Source organism: Syngnathoides biaculeatus, chromosome 11 (genome assembly GCF_019802595.1).
Source record: "Syngnathoides biaculeatus isolate LvHL_M chromosome 11, ASM1980259v1, whole genome shotgun sequence".
In the NCBI taxonomy this organism is placed as follows: Eukaryota; Metazoa; Chordata; class Actinopteri; order Syngnathiformes; family Syngnathidae; genus Syngnathoides; species Syngnathoides biaculeatus.
This window is the reverse complement of record NC_084650.1, coordinates 21,829,188-21,848,144: the sequence shown is the minus strand read 5'-3', so window position 1 is coordinate 21,848,144 and position 18,957 is coordinate 21,829,188. Positions and strand designations below refer to the sequence as shown.

General features: G+C 41.3%; 2 protein-coding genes across 3 annotated transcripts in view; one reads left to right on the top strand and one right to left on the bottom strand.

Annotated features, from left to right (window-relative positions):
• Positions 1-9,925, top strand: part of afap1l1a (actin filament associated protein 1-like 1a) — a 32,315-nt gene extending 22,390 nt beyond the window's left edge. For both annotated transcript variants that reach the window (XM_061835534.1, XM_061835535.1), the window contains exons 5-19: positions 107-242; positions 1,892-1,987; positions 2,066-2,280; positions 2,717-2,896; positions 3,442-3,525; positions 4,503-4,578; positions 5,226-5,330; positions 5,405-5,616; positions 5,756-5,901; positions 6,006-6,075; positions 7,219-7,333; positions 8,500-8,667; positions 9,350-9,525; positions 9,605-9,730; positions 9,872-9,925. In XM_061835534.1, the coding sequence (XP_061691518.1) occupies positions 107-242; positions 1,892-1,987; positions 2,066-2,280; positions 2,717-2,896; positions 3,442-3,525; positions 4,503-4,578; positions 5,226-5,330; positions 5,405-5,616; positions 5,756-5,901; positions 6,006-6,075; positions 7,219-7,333; positions 8,500-8,667; positions 9,350-9,525; positions 9,605-9,730; positions 9,872-9,892 (1,926 nt within the window). In that variant the 3' untranslated portion in view covers positions 9,893-9,925. The remainder of the gene's footprint in view (positions 1-106; positions 243-1,891; positions 1,988-2,065; positions 2,281-2,716; positions 2,897-3,441; positions 3,526-4,502; positions 4,579-5,225; positions 5,331-5,404; positions 5,617-5,755; positions 5,902-6,005; positions 6,076-7,218; positions 7,334-8,499; positions 8,668-9,349; positions 9,526-9,604; positions 9,731-9,871) is intronic.
• A 1,348-nt stretch (positions 9,926-11,273) lies between these two features.
• gabrp (gamma-aminobutyric acid type A receptor subunit pi) lies at positions 11,274-17,441 on the bottom strand. The gene is made up of 9 exons (XM_061834881.1): positions 17,389-17,441; positions 17,199-17,311; positions 17,058-17,125; positions 16,752-16,969; positions 15,712-15,794; positions 15,361-15,498; positions 15,101-15,253; positions 11,816-12,009; positions 11,274-11,738 (listed from the first exon to the last, which is right to left on the bottom strand). The coding sequence occupies exons 1-9, from the start codon at positions 17,439-17,441 to the stop codon at positions 11,406-11,408; spliced, it is 1,353 nt and encodes a 450-aa protein (XP_061690865.1). The 3' UTR covers positions 11,274-11,405.
• Between the last annotated feature and the right edge of the window lie 1,516 nt (positions 17,442-18,957).

The following is an 18,957-nucleotide window of genomic DNA, read 5'->3' as shown; positions in this document are numbered from 1 at the left end:
TCTGTATCTCTTAGATGAAATAGCCCCTTTGGCTAAGAAAATACAAATGGTTCATAGCGATTGAAAACATTTGAGACGTACTGTATCTTTTTATCTCACCTCGCAGGACTCTGGCAACTCCTCAGCTGTGTACTCAGCTGACTCTCCTCCACCTTTACCCACAACACCTCCCCCAGAGGATTATTATGAGGAGGCAGTGCCACTCAGTCCGGGCGCAATGCCCGAATACATCATCACAAGAGGTACACATATTTCTTTGATTCAACTTGTTGCTATAATTGACTTCATTCCAGTCAGCTACCAAACATATATTTATAGTGACAAATAACACGGTGCCTCTTGCGACTTAAAATGCTATATTTCACAGTTATATGTAGTTGTTTATATCTAAATGGTAGAAAAGAAAAGACATAAGCATACCACAGTCGATGGAAAAAAAAAAAACATTTATGGGAATTTGAATCATGATAAAATTAAAGAATGAATTATTCTCATAGATCAATGTGTTCTATCCAACTATCCATATATTTTCTGAGGCGCTTGTCCTCATGAGTGTCATGGGAGGGCTGGAGCCAATTCAAGGTGTCATGAGGCAGGAGGCATGGTACACCCTGAACTGGTTGCCACCCAATCACAGGCCACATGGAGGCAGACAACAGCCGTACTCAAAATCACACCTAGGGGCAATTTAGAGTGTCCAATTAATGGTGCATATATTTGGGATGTGGGAGGAAACCGGAGTGCCCGGAGAAAAACCCTGCAGGCACGGGGAGAACATTCAAACTCCACACAGGTGGGGCCGGGATGTGAATCCCGGTCCTCAGAACTGTGAGGACAACACTCTACAGCTGCGCTACCGTGTTGTCCCCATGTTACATAATATTGTATATTGGTTTATCCATGGTGGCACGGTGGGGCAGCTGGAAAGCGTTGGCCTCACAGTTCTGAGGTCCCGGATTCAATTCCGGAGCCGCCTGTGTGGAGCTTGCATGTTCTCTCCGTGCCTGCATGAGTTTCCTCCGGGCACTCCGGTTTCCTCCCACATCCCAAAAACATGCAACATTAATTGGACACTCTAAATTGCCCCTAGGTGTGATTGTAAGTGCAGCTGTTTGTCTCGATCTGGCCTATGATTGGTTGGCAACCAGTTCAGGATGTACCCCGCTTCCTTCCTGTTGACAGCTGGGATAGGCTCTAGCACTCTCCGCGACCCTTGTGAGGATAAGCAGCTATGAAAATTGATGGTTTATTCATATAAATAATAAAGCAAGCCTTAAATAACTTGTATTGAGCACCGGTGACCACCAACACACATTTTTCCCCATGTTGTTCTCATAATACAGGCAGCATGATCCACTCTAGTTGTTGTCGCCATGGTGACGAGTGTATCCAGTCACATTTGAGTTGACAATATAAACCTAATGATCATAAAAAAATAAACGGGATCATGTGCTTTGGGATACAAAATCTCATTGCAATAGCCTGACATACAGTAGTGTTATCGTGAAAGAGGAAATTTGTCTTGTTGTATGACCCGGGCAATACGTGTTGTCAGTCCAACACTGCCAACTTTTTTCTTTTATCAATATAACTATATAGGCCATCAAATATTTCCAGTGAAAAGACACCCAACAAGGCTAAAAATAAACTCGCTTATAGATTCAAATATACTCAGCACAATGGCGATAGAGTAAAAGAAAATTTATGGAGCTGCTCAATGATGTTATTGATTGGATCGGCGAATTATGACATTCAACCCAAACAGGACAAAATGCTGACTATTGGCAGATACCGATTAGGCCAATCAGATTTGTTTAAAGTCTCATAAAGTCTAGCAAATAATAAAGATAATGTTATTGTTTTTTTTTTGTTTTTTTGTTTTTTTTTTCAGTTAGACCTAGCCCTCCCAACTCCATCGAGGATGGATATGAAGATGCAGACAACAGCAGCCCAACTACACACATCAACTCCCACCGCAAAAACTCCTGTGAGTTAGTAATACACATACCAAATATAAATGTTGTTCAAGGGAAACTTTTATGTACCCTTTCCATTGCTCTCTTAGATAATGATTCTGACGCTCTGAGTAGCTCGTATGAGTCATATGAGGAAGACGAGGAAGAGAGGAGCCCCGGTGTTCAACTCATGCATCAGTGGCCCTCGGAGGAGAGCTCGATGCCCCCTGCCAAGGACTGTCGCATCTGTGCCTTCCTACTACGCAAGAAACGCTTTGGGCAGTGGGCCAAGCAGTTTACAGTTATACGGGAAAATCGATTACAGGTTAGAAAAATATAAAATACGAATTAAATGCCGGAAAAAGAAGGCACATAAACTTGCTGGGTGAAACATTGCAACCACTAGCACAATATTATGAGATTCAGTACAACACTTGTATCAGTTATTTCCTAACTCAATGATAATAGTCCTTGTTATTGTTTAATACTGTCACAGAGGTTAAAGTGAACTTGAAGAATGTGTTATTACAGAGTTATCATGGTTAGTGTGTAGTGTTGTAGAACTACACTATGTCAAGTTTTGAGGCATCTGGTTTGTACTACATTGCCACACCGTTATAACCACAATTAGAATATTGTTAAATTGATATCTCACTCCCTCTTGTGTTAAATCGCATTGAAGTTCTACTTAATCTTGTTGTGGGTGAGGTTCCAATATTGACAATCATTTTTACTATTATGTGTAATTTCTCATCCTGTAGTGTTATAAGAGTTCTAAGGATACATGCCCGTACGTGGACCTGCTACTGCCTCAATGCACTGTGGTCTACGCCCCGAAGGACACCAAACGGAAGCACCATGAACTCCGGTTCACCTTACCCAACGGAGATGTTCTTGTGCTGGCTGTGCAGAGCAAGGAGCAAGCAGACGGATGGCTCAAGGTAACTACAACATGACTTCATGTGTTCAATTTGAGTGTCCACGCCGCTAGGTAATGTAGCGTAAATTACTATTTTGCTCAGGGTAACTCCCAACAGGATTTCATGTGTTTAATCTCAGCGTCACACCACTAGATAACATAGCAAAAATGTGTATTTTGGAAAGGTAATAAAGTGTAGTTTTGGTTGACTGTCATTTTGGTAAGATTTTGGTTAGTGGTCCATCACACCAATTAAGTCTTTTTAGTATTAGCTACATTTTATACAAATATTTGAAACACCTCTTAATTAATATAAAATAGTCAACTTCAACACCACTACAACTACACTGATAAACATCCCGTTAAATTAATAACTTTGTCAGATATCTTTGTAGAGGCAGAATTTCTACAGATCATCCCCTGGGTTGTATTAGATTGGTGTACGAATGCTTGGCCAATCAGTATGTGGTTACACAACTATTGTAAAGATATGGCCATCAATCATATTGATAGCCCTTGGAAGAAAAGGCAGAGATTTTGTTTGACATGAATAAATTACCCCTACAGGTTGTCAGAGAGGTGAAGGGTCAATGCACTGGGCTGGAGGTATCCACGTCTCCCATTATTCTGAGAAAAAACGAACTTGACAAGGTGAGTCAAAAGGTCAATTGTATCCAAAAATCCATCCATCCATTATCTGAGCCACTTATCCTCACAAGGGTCACAGGAGTACTGGAGCCTATCCCAGCTATGATTGGGCGGGATGCAGGGTACACCCTGAACTACCTGCCAGCCAATCGCAGGTCACATAGAGACAAACAACAGTCACACTCACAATCACACTTAAGGGCAATTTAGAGTGTCCAATTATTGTTGCATGTTTTTGGGATGTGGGAGGAAACCGGAGTGCCCGGAGAATACCACACAGGCAGGCCTGGGATGTGAACTGCGGCCCTTAGAACTGTGAGGCCAACACTCTTAACCTGTTGACCACCTTGCACCCAAAAATTATTTTTGAAATCCTGGTGAGGGAAGAAAATCAGCAGCAAGAGGCAATTATCACCATTATTTTTTCCCCAAGAGTGATGGTCAAAACAGTAAACTGTATGCTTGATTGACAGAACAAAGGCAAGATGTGTTATTCAAGTGATTAAGACCCCAGTTGTAGGGCTGGATATTAGTCAGTGTTGGACTGAGTACTCCCTCTTCTAAGTTTACTGACACCACCATAAATTCAAGCCAAGGGAGGAGGGTGTGTGCCGGTGTGTGTGTGTGTGTGTGTGGGTGTGTGTGTGTGTGTGTAGGGGAGAAGTAGGAAAATAGGTGTGTATATCACCGAATATCATGTTCATGGTTGCGACAATACATGAGGGACTCCTTGAGTGAGAGTGAGGGATTCCAGAGATACTGTAGATGCTGCACATAGAGACAAGATAAGTAGAACAGGTATTGGATTGGAGTTGTTGGTTCCACCCTCCATGTGTGCTCTTGCCTAACACACTAAAATCACATTGTTCCTGAAGGCTCTAAAAACTCCCTGCCTTATAAAAATGTTTTAGGGTTATCGAGTAGAAAAGCATGTGAGTGAATTCATTTCTTTGTGTTCATGCATGCGTGCGCTTCGTCAGAGGTTGTCTGCAGAGAAGAACAATTCAGATTCAGACAGTGTTGGCGTATCAACAGGGGAGAACGTCCGAGAAAACGGTGAGAATAACACATGGCTGGAGCTACTTTTTTTTACTGAACAAGTTTGGCAGATGCAGCAGACTCTGGAAAATGCCTCTTGCAATAGGTCAATACCATGCATTTCACCAAATCCCTTCAAAGAGGCACATACGTACTGCTGTGATTAATGTCTTCACAATTGAAATCCCATCATTCCTTCCTATAATTCCTTAAACAATCATATCGAAGAGATTGGGAATATTTGGATGGGATGTTAAATTGTTTTTAAACTGTGGTCCAGCTTTCAGCTGATAGATAGATATTATATAGGAAGATATTTAATGACTATACTTCTGAGTGAAAATAAATGTGACATTGCTTGCACTTGCATAAATAAAATGCACCAATGTCAAGCTAAAGGCCATCAGAACAAAGTTGTATACTGTGATTTGTGGCATTTTATGTCTGTCTGTAAAGGAATTTCTAATCAAGAGTGTTGCTGATTTGCAATTAGCTGCTAAGAGTTATGGTATCATAGAAAATACTTCCTGATGAGACTATGACAGCTTTGCCAGATTTTGAAAGTTGAATTAGTGCTCTAGTTTTCAAAGTGGCCAATAAAGTATTGTTCTTGAATCTCAAACATTTTTACCAATACATCTCCAATGCTTTGACATTGAACGCAGGTAAAGTGAAGCGCGGAGCCTTTGCTGCAGGTCGAAAGATCACACGCATCATCAGTTTCTCAAAGAAGAAGATTTCTCGTACACCCTACAACGACCCTCGACAAGGTCAGCAGCAGCTTTCACGTTTGTCTTTGAGTTACTTCGCAGTTAATGTCATTTTTTTTTTTTTGTACGTGCAGGTTATCTGTCAGTGCTAGTCAACCAAGTGTGGCAGGAGCACTGGTGCTGCGTGTGCAGAGGTTTCTTGCACTTTTACCATGACAGAGGAGACCATCAGACCTCCTTGCCCTCCCTCCCACTACATGGCTGTGAGGTGGTGCCAGGCCTGGGACCCAAGCACCCCATTGCCTTCAGAATTTTACGAGCAAGCACCACTGTGGCTGCTCTGGAGGTGAGACATTTTTCTTTGATTCCTGCTTTTGGTTGTGTTACTTTTACAGTTGTATGACTTGTTGTCAGCAACCTACATATTAGTTTGAGTTTAAAAGAAGTGACCTCCTACAGATGGAATTTGTCCTCCTTGTATTCAGGCAGCCAACTCTGAGGATCTCGGAAGATGGCTGGGAGTTCTCTTGGCAGAAACTGGCTCCACAGCTGATCCAGAGTCTCTGCATTATGACTGCGTAGACGTGGAGACGATCGCTAATATCCGCAATGCTGCACGACATTCCTTCCTGTGAGTGAGACAGTTTCAAGGTTACAGATGAATGCAGCTAAGATTTGGGAGCCCTTGACCTAACGCAGAGGTTATTTATTACCCGCTCTCTGCTAATTACGTAGGTGGGCCACGTCGTCCGGAGGCAACACGGACTCCAGAACATATGACGAGGTCCCTATTGAGGACATGCAGGTGTGACTTGTATGCATAAAGACACGTACACATTTCATAGATGCAATATGTATGTGTACACACACACACACACATCTCAATAAATTTGAATATAATGGACATTTAAATTAAAGTCAGTTGTTCCATTCATATATACTGTAATTCATGGCCTACAGAGCGCACTTGGTTATAAGCCTCACCCAGTACATTTGAAAAGGAAATACCATTTTGTACATACATAGGCCACAGCCGTGTAAAAGCCGCAAGTGCCCACACTGAAACCGACATTGAAACACAAGATATTTACAAAGAAAGACGGTACACAGAGTTTAACGCTTGCGCCGCAGTGCTAACGCTAATGCTAGCGCCGCTGCGCTAACAGGGCCGCTTAAAAAAAAACATTCTTGTAAAAATCACTGTGACACGGCAGTAACACACTAGCATAGTGCTAATAGGGCCAGACCGGTAAAAGTCACTTCCTCGGCACATATATTCCACCTGTCTCACTCTTACGTATTCCGCTCGAGTGCCCCCTTGCGGCCGTTACAAAAAAAATGCACAAATTAGCCGCATCACCAAATAAGCCGCAGGGTTGAAAGCGTGTGATAAAAGTCACAATTTATAGGTCGGAAATTACAGTAATTGCTGCACACAGTGAAATATTTTTACGTTTTATTTTTTAAGAGTCATAATTATTACCACAACTAACAGTAGCCTATCTCAGGAATATATATATATTTTTATAATTAAAGGAATTAACCTCCTGAAAAACAGTATTGAATGAAACTGTCATATGACTTTTACTGTTGAAATCAAATAAAAAAAATTCTGTAAAGATTTAATTTGAGATGCACCTACATTTACCTGCGAAATTATCATTGACATTAACGCACGTACACACGTGTGTTTGCATATTTGGGCGTCAGGAAGTACAGCCCTCATAGTGGTGACAAGAAGGAAAAAGGTCACGGTAGTTGAACAGCCTGTAAATCCCTCACACCAGTCCACGAACATGCATTTCAACACATACTGCTGACCACCCACACCCACACTTGTACACACCTCCACTGTGTGTTGCCAATAAATCTAAACGTGAGCTCTCGGCGTTAGCTGAGTATTTGAACTTCGTGTTTGCAACTCTCTCCTTGTGTTCGTTGATTCCAGTCTATGGAGAGCTGCCGGCAGCAATGTGGGAATCAAGGGAAGCGGCGCTCCAGTTTCTCCAGCAGTGATTCTGACAAAACCAAGCCATTACACTCCCTCAAACGAACAGGTTCAAGTAAGTGTCTTTGGATAAATTTCTAAATAAATTCACTTGGTGTGCTGAGCATGCTAATGTAAAAGCTTTTGTCTCCCTAATTTAAGGGACTTCGCTACAAATCACCATTTTCAACAGAAAAAAAAAAGATTTTCCTGTTCATGATCCTGTAAACTGTAATACAGTATTATATAATTATTAATTAATTATGATTGTGGATATTTTTGATAACATCATTAGAATTTCCATTTATCACTGTAAACTGTGATGTCTTGGAGCAGGGTTTAGCAGCAGCAGTGACGTGCATTGCAGTATAAACATCTGACTACATCACCGTTGCTTTGATTTTGTTCTTCAAGATTTAGTGTTTTGGATAACAGTTCTTTAGAAAAAGTGTCAAATTATTCCACAGATACTGGCACATAATAACATACATTTCTTAAAATGAAATGAACTCTTGGGTAAAACTTGTTAAGAAGCAGTCGGTGCTCGTCTCTGTTTCTTTACATTGTGGGGTTGCCAAATACAGCCTTGGCAAGCAAAATAAAGGATTTTTGCTGGTCTGTGTGAACAGACATCACTTTGTCAACATTAAAACAGAAAATCTAACTAGGTTTTCATAGAAACTTACCCCAAAGTCTGACTACTCTTGCTGTCGTTGAAGATGTTTTACATATGCTACATCTTAATCATCCGAACCCAGGAATCCCAGTTGACACTAACCAATCCTTTGTCAGTAATAAAATAAAATGTGAGCTTCCATCTGGCTCAAAGTATCCTTGTCCTGTCTCACTTTCCATCCGGAATCTCCACTTTCCGCTCTCATGTGCGCCATTGTGTCCCTTGGCTACTGTCCCACAAAAAGATGAGCGTCATGGGTTTAGCAACATGATATTTGCATTGTCCCCTGTTTCTCTCTCAGGCCTGTGCTCTGACGTTGTGATACATCAAAGAAGGAGTGAGCACGCTTAGTGTCCGACAGCTTCGGGATATAGCATGAGATTTATTAGACACTCACTTTAGATTCGCTGCCTCGCCTCATGACCTTTCCTTTTGCACCAGTACGTGTGTTTGGATCTGTCACGTTAAGCTTTCATCTTATTGCTGATGTTGAATTGGACAAGTATTGTTAGAGGGGTCATTAACAAATGTACCTAAATACTCCACTGTTGTACCTCTCACCTCAGATTCTAACCAGTATGGAAGGTATGGGAAGACTCGAGCAGAGGAAGATGCTAAGCGCTACCTGAAAGAAAAAGAAGGGCTGGAAAGAGAGAGGGATGGGATTCGGAATACGCTCTCGTCCCTCCGACAGGAGAAGCGAGAGCTGAAGCAACAGCTGCAAACAGCTTCTGGTAAGCAGATCCAAGAAAGGTCAAAAGAAAAGAACATCTCTTATTTTGGGGGTCATTGTATCCCTAGAACTTCTTAGCTTTGCTTGAATTTATCTAGAAATCCTGCAAAATCTTGCATGGGTCTGCTCTGTCTGACCCAGCAGTCTGACCTCCATTAGCCCAGATTATTTTAGAGTGAGTGGGAACAGAATTTGCGTGCCAGGATAAATAAAACATCAACAAATTAGCATTCCTCACTGATTTATTAATTTCCTCGAGTTTAATATTGAGTCAATCTGTAAATTCTGATGGTTCCAAACCACAGTTGCAACCTCATTATAAAAGAAAAATCCATTATAGGAAGAAAATGTCAAACACTGCAGAGTTCTCAGCAAACAGTTGTATTAAATGTTAAATGTAATAACTAACTGCAGACTTTTTCGACACTTCATTAAGTATTCATACAAGGACTTAACGACATACAGTATGAAAAAAGATGACAATGCAAAAAAATTGGCAAAAAGACTTTGTGCTGCGATTGATTGGCAACCTGTCCAGGGTGTTAAAGTTCAGTACAGCTGACCCACATAACCAATAAGGACAATTCCGCTAGAAAAATGCATAAAAGTGCAATAATTAAGCAATGTGAACTTGAAATATAAGTGTGATTGTAACTCAAGTGTATGTGTGCGTGCATGGACAGAGAAGCGAGGTCTCCTCTTGAACCAGCGTGTGTCCCAACTGGAAGAGGCTTGTCGAGATAAGGAAGCAGCACGAGTGGACCTGGAGTTGCGACTGTCCCATGTCAAAGAAAACATAAAGAAAAGCATGGCGGGCGGAGCGCTGGGAGCACCTGTGGAGAATGTCCCACATGTCAAGGTATTTTAAATGGAGGATTGGTTATCTTGACCCGCTCTTGACTCGTCATACAATCGATTAATTTGTTCATTTTGTACAGGGCCCCAGAAAGAAAAACCACAATATCTACAGTGATAGTTTACCAGTAAACTGTGCCTCCGAGCTGCGCAAGAGACCCCCCTCTGTGTATGCGTCATCTTCAGGAAGTGTCATGCAGAAGGCTAAGGTAACTCTTAAGATGCATTTCCTGTGTGTTCACCTCCCCACAGTCAGCAAATAATACAATAAATAGATCGAGTGCAAGAACTGTATCTTTTTTTTTTTTTTTGCTTTGTATCATTTTCATGTTGCCTTTCTGTTTTTGCAGGAATGGGAATCAAAGAAATGAACTTAAATGCAGTGTCAACGGAAGTAGTTCCAGTTAAGGGAACCGATGAAACTGATGGAACAATTGAACGTGAGAACTTGTGACAGAATTCAGAAAGCACATTTGTACAAAAAACGATGTTGTAATGAAAGAAAACGGCCACTAGGTGGCGGTACATCTGTAATGTTGGCTTACTTCTTCAGCGCCCATAGGAGCTTCACGTATCAGAAATCTAGACAGTCAATTTAATTTTATAATGCAATCATGCAGAACTGAAGGTGGTAAGCACAGAGTAGATAAGTTATCTGAACGTTGTAAGTCATAGTGCAGTGTGAATGCGTGTATATGTCAGATGGGTTAAGGTTTTGTATGGGAAAAGACAGTTTTATAAATGTGATGTTTGATGTTCAAAGGTAGATAAAGCATTAAGTACTGTTATGTTCTTTATTATGACTGCTGTTGTCTGTTTTTTTGTTTGTTAGGTTTTTTTTGCATTGTGTTATTTTTCAAGTCTGTTATCAAAAGATATACCCATAAGGCTCCTGATAATCTTGATTTTCCCATCTTTCAAAAGACACGTTTTACTATTTGTGCTAACCATTCTAAACACACTCGTGTCCATTTGACTTATTTTAAGGCACAGATGGTCACTGCCATTAATAGATAAGGAATTTTTTCAAGCGGTGCAATGCAGAAGTGTAACTCAGTCCTGTCTAAGTAGGATAATCTTTTCTTTGTAATTTGCCTGTAAAACGTTTGCACTTTAAGATTCTCACACCTGTGTGCCTGCAGACCGTTCAAGTCATTAAATGGATTTCTGCGAATTAAAGCCATGACCCACTTGAATAACATTGCAAGACTGATCCCCGGTTTAAAAACATACCTAAATAAATGTAATTTTCCATTGTTTTGCAAATGTTGTTTTGCTTAATGTTCTTTTCTTTATTCTGATTTTTGCCTGTTCATGACATGTAATGTCATCGTACGAAACAAGTTTTAAAAATTATTATGGTAATAGAATGAGAATGTGTTCCTCGTTTGCTCGTTTTGGAATTATAATAACATCAATTATCCAAAACAAAATAGCACACCAGATTGCCCTGCATCACTGTTTTATTATTGTAATGTTACATGCTGTGAAGGTAATTATGGAATATGGTCTTGCACAAACAATGTTTTAAAAACAACAAATCAAATCACATGGAACAGAAAGTGTGATGCAGCTGAAACACTTTTTTTTAAGAGCCAGTTGACTCATTCTATTTTGCATTTCTAGTCAGTTGACAAATTTCAGGCATGGTAGAATCATGTGTATGATACACTGTAGATGTGGTTTCTCGTACAGACAGCTGCTTTTTACATCTGGTTGAAAGCTACGGGGGAGGGGAGGTTGTCGTCTTTTTTACATATCACTTGTCAACCAAACGCATGTATGGTGACTTCAGATCCAACCGACTGCCCTTGTATGTCCATCGGGAATGTAAAGCAGCTGCGGGGTGGTGAAATGAACTCAGCGGCAGCTTGCCAGAAGCTTTCAGAGAAAGAGATAATAAAGCCAGTAGAGAATATTGATGAAAAGGAATGCCGTGGGGAAAACGGTGCGGGCATGACGATCAATGTTATGCGGATTTTCCACAGTGAAGATGGACGCTGCCCTCTTTGAAGCATCTTTCAGCGATGACAAGCTGCAGCCTTGACCTGGCTTTTCTTCCTTGGGTTCAGTGGTCGTCTTCATGTCGCTGTTGGCTGACTGTTGCGTGGGCTCCTCAGTAGGGGAGCTCACTTTCACAGAATTCTTCGGTTTAGTGGAGCTGACGATGGGGATGGAGCCATTGCCACTCGACTCGTTGAACTCTCTCGCCAAATCCTAAAGGAAAGATGTTTGCTCTCAGATTGTCAATATCACAACATTGTCATTTTTTTTTTTTTAAACGTTTGGTCCACCCTGTGCAAGTCTTCTAGGGTCTGGTGTTGCATGGTATAGAAGTGAGCGCAGGCATACTCCAACAGCGCGCCAAAGATGAAGGTGAAGCAAATGCCGAGGTAGACGTCTATGGCCTTGATGAAGCAGTTGGCGTTTGGCAGGGATGTGCGAGCACCCATCATCAGGGTAGTCATTGTCAGGACTGTAGTAACACCTATGAACGAATGACAGTTTCATTTCAAAAGAGAGTTTGCAGTATATCCCTCATTTGGTAACAATAGGGCAACACCACCAAAGATGCAGAGGAAAAAGTGCGACAGGTGACATTTTTATTTCTAATCGATCGTACACTCCAAAAACTAAAACTTGAATAAATGTAGTGTCGTACTTGCACTGTGTAACAAAATGTAAGCCATGCTACGATGCTAAAAAAAAAAAAAAACAAGCAGCCGTGGTTAATGTCGCCATATTTACAGTGCTAATCCTAGCTAAGTTTTGCTAGCTCCGCTACTTTGTTGAATGTTAATAGCGTTCTCTATATCTCAATCAGTTAGGTCAGACTTAAATAAATTAATGGGTAAAGTGATGCTAAACCCTTACCCTCTCAGCACCATGCAACCATTTTCTATCGTGCTTGTCTTCATTTAGGTCATGGAGGAACTGGATCAACTTAGCCATAAAATGTGGTAAATTCTGGTCTTCTTGCAAGCTAATTGCAGCCCTGCAAGGTATTATTAAATTTCTACTAATCAGATTACTGCCGCAGCTATCACCTGATTCAATTACCTATTTGTCATATGAATGAATGATGCTCTTTTAGTTCATTTTAGTCTCATATAAAGTGTGATCCTATAGAGCACGCATTCAACTTTTCATTTTGTAAGTCATTTGACAAGATATAACGTTTTTTTTGTACACAACTCTGTTAACACATTAGACACAAATGTGCAAATAATTGTACAATTGAAGTGACCGAGTTCAGTGAACTAGCGTTTGTGCCTCACAATTCCAAGGATCTGATTTAAAAATTCGGCTCTGGCCTTCTAGTATTCTCCCTGTGCTCGTGTGGCTTTTCTCAGACTTCCTCCAACATCTCAAAAACACGCATGTTAGGTTTTCAGGAATATAGGCTCCAGCTAACCCACCATAAATTAAATTAGATAAATTAGATTTTTTTAAGGACTTCTTTTTCTTTCGGCTTGACCCGTTAGGGGTCGCCACAGCGTGTCATCTTTTTCCATCTAAGCCTATCTCGTGCATCCTCCTCTCTAGCACCCACTGTCCTCATGTCCTCCCTCACAGCATCCATCAGCCTTTACTTTGGTCTTCCTCTCGCTCTTTTGCCTGGTAGCTCCATCCTCAGCACCTTTCTACCAAAATACTCACTCTCTCACCTCTGAACATCTCCAAACCATATAAGTCTGCTCTCTCGAACCTTGTCTCAAAAACATCCAACTTTGGCTGTCCCTTTAATGAGCTCATTTCTAATCCTATCCAGCCTGTTCACACCAAGCAAGAACCTCACCATCTTCATTTCTGCTACCTCCAGTTCTGCTTCCTGTTGTTTCTTCAGAGCCACCGTCTCTAACCCGTACATCATGGCTGGCCTCACCGCTGTTTTATAAACTTTGCCCTTCATTCTAGTGGATACTCTTCTGTCACATAGAACACCAGACACCTTCCGCCAACTGTTCCATCCCACTTGGACCCATTTATTCACTTCCTTACCACACTCACCAGTGCTCTGTATTGTTGACCCCAAGTATTTGAAGTCGTCCACCCTCGCTATCTCTTCTTCCTGGAGCTTCACTCTTCCTCCTCCGCCCCTCTCATTCAGACACATATATTCTGTTTTACTTTGGCTAATCTTCATTGCTCTCTTTTTCAACGCGTGCCTCAATCTTTCTAATTGTTCCTCAGCCTCCTCCCTGCTTCCACTGCAGAATACAATATCATCTGCGGACATCATAGTCCAAGGGGATTCCAGTCTAACCTCATCTGTCACTCTATCCATGACTATTGCAAACTGGAAGGGGCTCAGTGCGGAACCCTGATGCAGTCCCACCTCCACCTTAAATTCTTCTGACACACCTACGGCAGATCCCACTGCTGTTTTTCTGCCCTCATACATCTCATGTACTATTCTAACATACTGTATTTCTCCGCCAAACCATACTTGCGCATGCAGCATCACAGTTCCTCTCTTGGTACTCTCTCATAGGCTTTCTCTAGGTCTACGAAAACACAATGTATCTCCTTTTGACCATCTCTGTACTTTTGCACGAGCATCCTCAAGGCAAATAATTATCTTTGGTACTCTTTCTAGGCATGAAACCATACTGTTGCTAGCTGATACTTCCTTTTATCCCGAGTCTAGCCTCCACTACACTTTCCCATAACTTCATTGTGTGGCTCATCATCTTTATTCCTCTGTAGTTTCCACAGTTCTGAACACCGCCGACTTATTTCTTGTAAAATCATACTCTATCTAACCTAAAACGTAGTACAGGACCCCAAATCGGCTGATTTTATAATCCCTTTCCTTGTCCTGTATAAATTTTCATTTGGTGAGTAAATTAAAAAATAAAAATCACATGACATAATTGAGCTCATTATCATTAGCATATCCATAGTCCTCTAGCACTGCTGCCAATGAATATTTCCAGGTAATGTAGTAGCATTACATTATTCTTCATTCATTTATAATACTTTCTTCGTGTAAAGTGCCTTTCGTGTTACTGTTGTCACTTTAAAACTCAGGAACTCATTCTATCTACATGTGCACGTGTGACACTTGTCTAATAACTTTTGCAGAGCATAGTGTGGCATCTGTTGCATGTTTCTCCATTTATTGAACTCCGCTCACATATGTCCAGCGGAACTGTAAAAGTTCCCGTGGCCCGCTTTCCAGGCATTGATTCATGCCAAATCCAACTGTTAAACTGACGTAGCCGTTGGATTAAGTCTGGGTTTATTGGTCATGCTTGAAGAGAATGAAGTGGTAGAAAAGCAACTGCTGAGTTGCTGTCTCTGCTTTGGTGTAAATTGGTGTTGCATTAGTAGAGCAACCGATCGAACATAATGCCTCACACATCAAAATAACAATATACTGTAAAAGAAAGAGATCTTTTGTTGGGTAGATTCTGAGTCAAAATACATTTCTTAAGAGAGACATCATTTCTCATTCGTAGGAGAATCGTCAAGCAAGTAAACAAACATATTGTAGGAATCGGATAACCGGTAACTGCTTCCCAAAAACAATGATTCCCATCCCTGCATGTGACTGGATTTAATCTGTTACTAACCAATGCAGGTCCTGGCTGGTACAGAGGACTGGCTGATCCAGAATGAGACCCAAGAGAGAACCACCAAGAGAGTGGAGGGAACATACGTCTCCAAGATAAAGAACAACACGTTCCTCCGTAGTGAAAAATGCAGCACCAGTTTGGGGTATTGTCCTGTGAACAAAGACACACACACACACACAAAAATCCATCCATCCATCCATCCAAATACAGAAAACACAAAATCCATCATAGTTTCCAAGTGTATGCATCAGACCTACCGGTCTCGTACACAGCCTCTGAAACGGATGTGTAGTAGCTCTCCACACTATACTGAGCCAGCCGCAGTGTGTCCAGACCCTTGACGGAATCATTCCCTCTGGTCCAGTAAAAAACAACATCCTGCAGGTTGTAGCCCCCTGATTACACACATAGTAGCACATCATTTGTTTTTACTGAGTCTTGTGTACTCTCGTTAGCTAAATATAACTGTTTGTATTCAGTGTCATACTTACTACAATTATGACTATAATGATGGTGATGATGATATTGAGGAAGATGGTGATGATAGTGGCCATCTACACAGTGGGAGAGTATGGTGGATGTGAGTGAGTTGGAGTTTAGTTACTCACAGCTTTCTAGCTGCAGGGTGCACACCTGTCTGTCCATGGGGTATTTGGTGAGGTCCATGTTGCAGGCGATGGTAGCTGTGATGCTGTTGAGACAACAATTTCCAATTTGTCAACATTGTTTTTTTCAATAAGTTGAGGTCTCTACTCGTTGTCAGAAAAATGTCTGAATTTATATGTAGAGCTCAGAGCGCTTACTATTGTTTAGGCTCATGTGAAGGTACTGTAGTTGCGGAAATAAACCCAACCAAGACTGAATTGGAACCATTTGACAAATGCTTGGTGTGTACTCAAAATAATTCTCTGTTACATTGACTGAATATAAAACTGACCCCTGCTGTACTCCAGAACAATTTATCTTTAAATGTATTTTGGGTTCCCGAGTTGTCAATTAACAACACAACGGAGGCCTTAAGTCTGTACTATTTCATCTGTATTGCTTTTAATATTCAGCTTTCACAAATTCTTCCAACCTTTATATCTGCTTGAAATGGACTTAATTTGCGCCATATGGTTATCTTTTAGGAGTGACTATCGCTAAAAATGTAAGAGTATAAACAAAACCACTGTTGTATCGTTTTATTGCACTGCAAACCTGACTATGGCACATAAAATGTTCTATACGTAACGTAACGTATACCAGCAGAGTTGCTGTAAGTAGCCCTGTTAATGATTCTCAGAGCCCTGACGGGCGCCCTTGCGGCTTTGAAGCAATGCTGTCAACTTAGATTTAGTCTCCCTCTAGAGCCTGCGACTAAGACACCATGGGGAAACCCCTGCAACACATGGGGGATTGTTTTTAAGAAGGCCACAAATGCAGGGTGGCACCCCTAAATTCTAGTAGACCAAGTGAGTTAATGGCAGTGACTCTTTGACTTAGCTAGGAGGTGGCTGCAGCTACAACTCCATCATCATCAAGACCAAACATCAGATTAGTCTCTGAGCACTTAAGCAGCACTCACTTGCACTTACGGCACATGCTGTACAACACCTCGCATCTTGTGCTAATGTGTCGGAGTGTGAAGCGTATTGCAGAAATGTACCGAAGTGCGTAGAGAACCGTTCCGTTGCTGAAGATGCGTATGAGACGATTTTCCACCGTCACGTCATGCAGGAAGGATCGCTTTGAGTCAGGAATGAAGGTGTCGGGAATCCAGAGCAGTGAAACCAGGCGCCCATCCACGCTGACACTCTCATTCCCTGGGAACACCAGTCTGGAATCACGCCACCGCTGTCGCAGGAAAATAGTTGCAGTGTAGTCCTGGAAAGACAAACCTAAATGTATTAAATCAAAAACAGCGCGCAAAGATATATCGTCCCACTCAAAAGTACTTGTAGGAGTATTGTACCATATTGATTTCAGAGATGGCATCGATGCTTGCTATGTCGAGGCTCATCCCAATTTCCACAGGACCCTCTATCAGAGAGAGACATAACAAGCTTTGACAAGCACTTTATGGACAATCCTAACAGATAAAGATTGGTTCTACCATTGAAATTGGGTCTTAGGTAGCGGTTGTATCCTTTCATCAGCTTCTGAATGGTTGGGAGGAGCTGGGAGTCATTCCATTCCCCCCAGTGATGTCCGGGGAACATGCAAACACTGGGGACCACAGACAGAAATGTGAAATCAATTTCAGCTAACTCCAAGGCAAACAATGTGGAACCGGGGTGTCTCACCCAAGCGTGATGGTCAGGCACATGATCAGTGTTGTAGGCAGCTGGACAAACATTTTGGATCAGCAGCTGAGCAAGAAGAAATGCAAAAATATGCTCACCTTCCAAGACTCATCATGCATACTGTATTTGTAATGGGATTGTATATAGTATTTGGTGTAAATCATAAATGCAGATTAATACAAGCAGAAACAGTTAAGAAACATTTGCCCATGAAATAATAAAAATAGTAAGACATTTGTTTTGCTCATATCACTACCATGGATGGCATTTGATCGTAAATAACATCACGCCAAAAATTAGATGCATGAGCCATCTGCAATGCACAGTCATCCTTAAAGTTAGTCTTTTTTATTATTGTTGTTGTTTTCATAAAGTAAGTTTCTTTCGGCTTGTCCCTTTCGGGGTCGCCACAGCGTGTCATCTCAGATGAACGCACATATGTTTGGCACAATTTTTACGCCGGATGCCCTTCCTGACGCAACCCTTCTCAGGGAGTGGAGGCCCCAGTGGGATACGAACCCACAACCCCTGGTTTATCAAACCAGTGCTCTAACCACTGAGCTACAGGGCCTCCTTGTTTTCATAATGAGACAAATTAATTTATTTTCACTTTTGTATGGCAGACCTTGGAGAAATCGCAGAGGTCTCAACAAAATATGATACAAATTGGATTTGGAGTGAAGTATTAAAAGTGATGTGGTGGAGCATTAGCCAATGTCATCATTTGATGTGACAAACACCTTCACTTTGGTTCTCTCTTGTAGTTGTAACATGTCGGTACTTGTATTATTATATCGTATTGTACACCCTCCTGCGCCATGACTATTCCTGTACAGTACATCTAATTACCATATAAATCGGGTGACGCGGAATGAATAAGAATAAATGGTTGTTTCTTTTTGCTGTATGCAAGTTTCAAGTGTCAACTGCTGATTTATGGAGCCGTTGGCTCATGGTTTATTCACAAAGCCATTCCATGAACTAATTCTATCGCTAACTCATCAAGGTTGCCCCATTCTCTGGTGAGTTCTCCCTCATACCAATGTCCCCGAAATGAATCTCCCTGCCTGTTACAAAAAGACTTAATTCTCCTTCTCCTGAACATTTTCACAATCTGACTAGTTCTTGTTTCCAATAATCCCCAAATCCATAATGCGCAAATATGTTAGTGAAGGCAAAGCTGTTCCAGCTATGTATTATTCACACAGCGGTGCCATTCTAAACGATGTTTATGGGAACATTGATTTCCCCTGCTAATGGCTGTTATGAGAGTTAAGACAGGTATAATTTGTTTCTCTGCAGTCAGCTATGAAAAATGCATATCTGCATTTTTTTTTACCATTTTGATTCCTCTTGTTTATCTGTCTACATCTTAGTCTCTGTTCTTTATGTTGGTTGAGATGCTTTTTACTTGCTCAAATGCATAAAAAAGCCCATAGACCATATTGCCATCCTCATGAATGCATGTCCACTTTTTTTTCAATTTTTAGGACATTAAGTGAAGAGAGTTTAGTCATTTTTATGTTTTTTTTTATAATCCGTGTTTTTCTTACCTGTTTGCGTATGGCA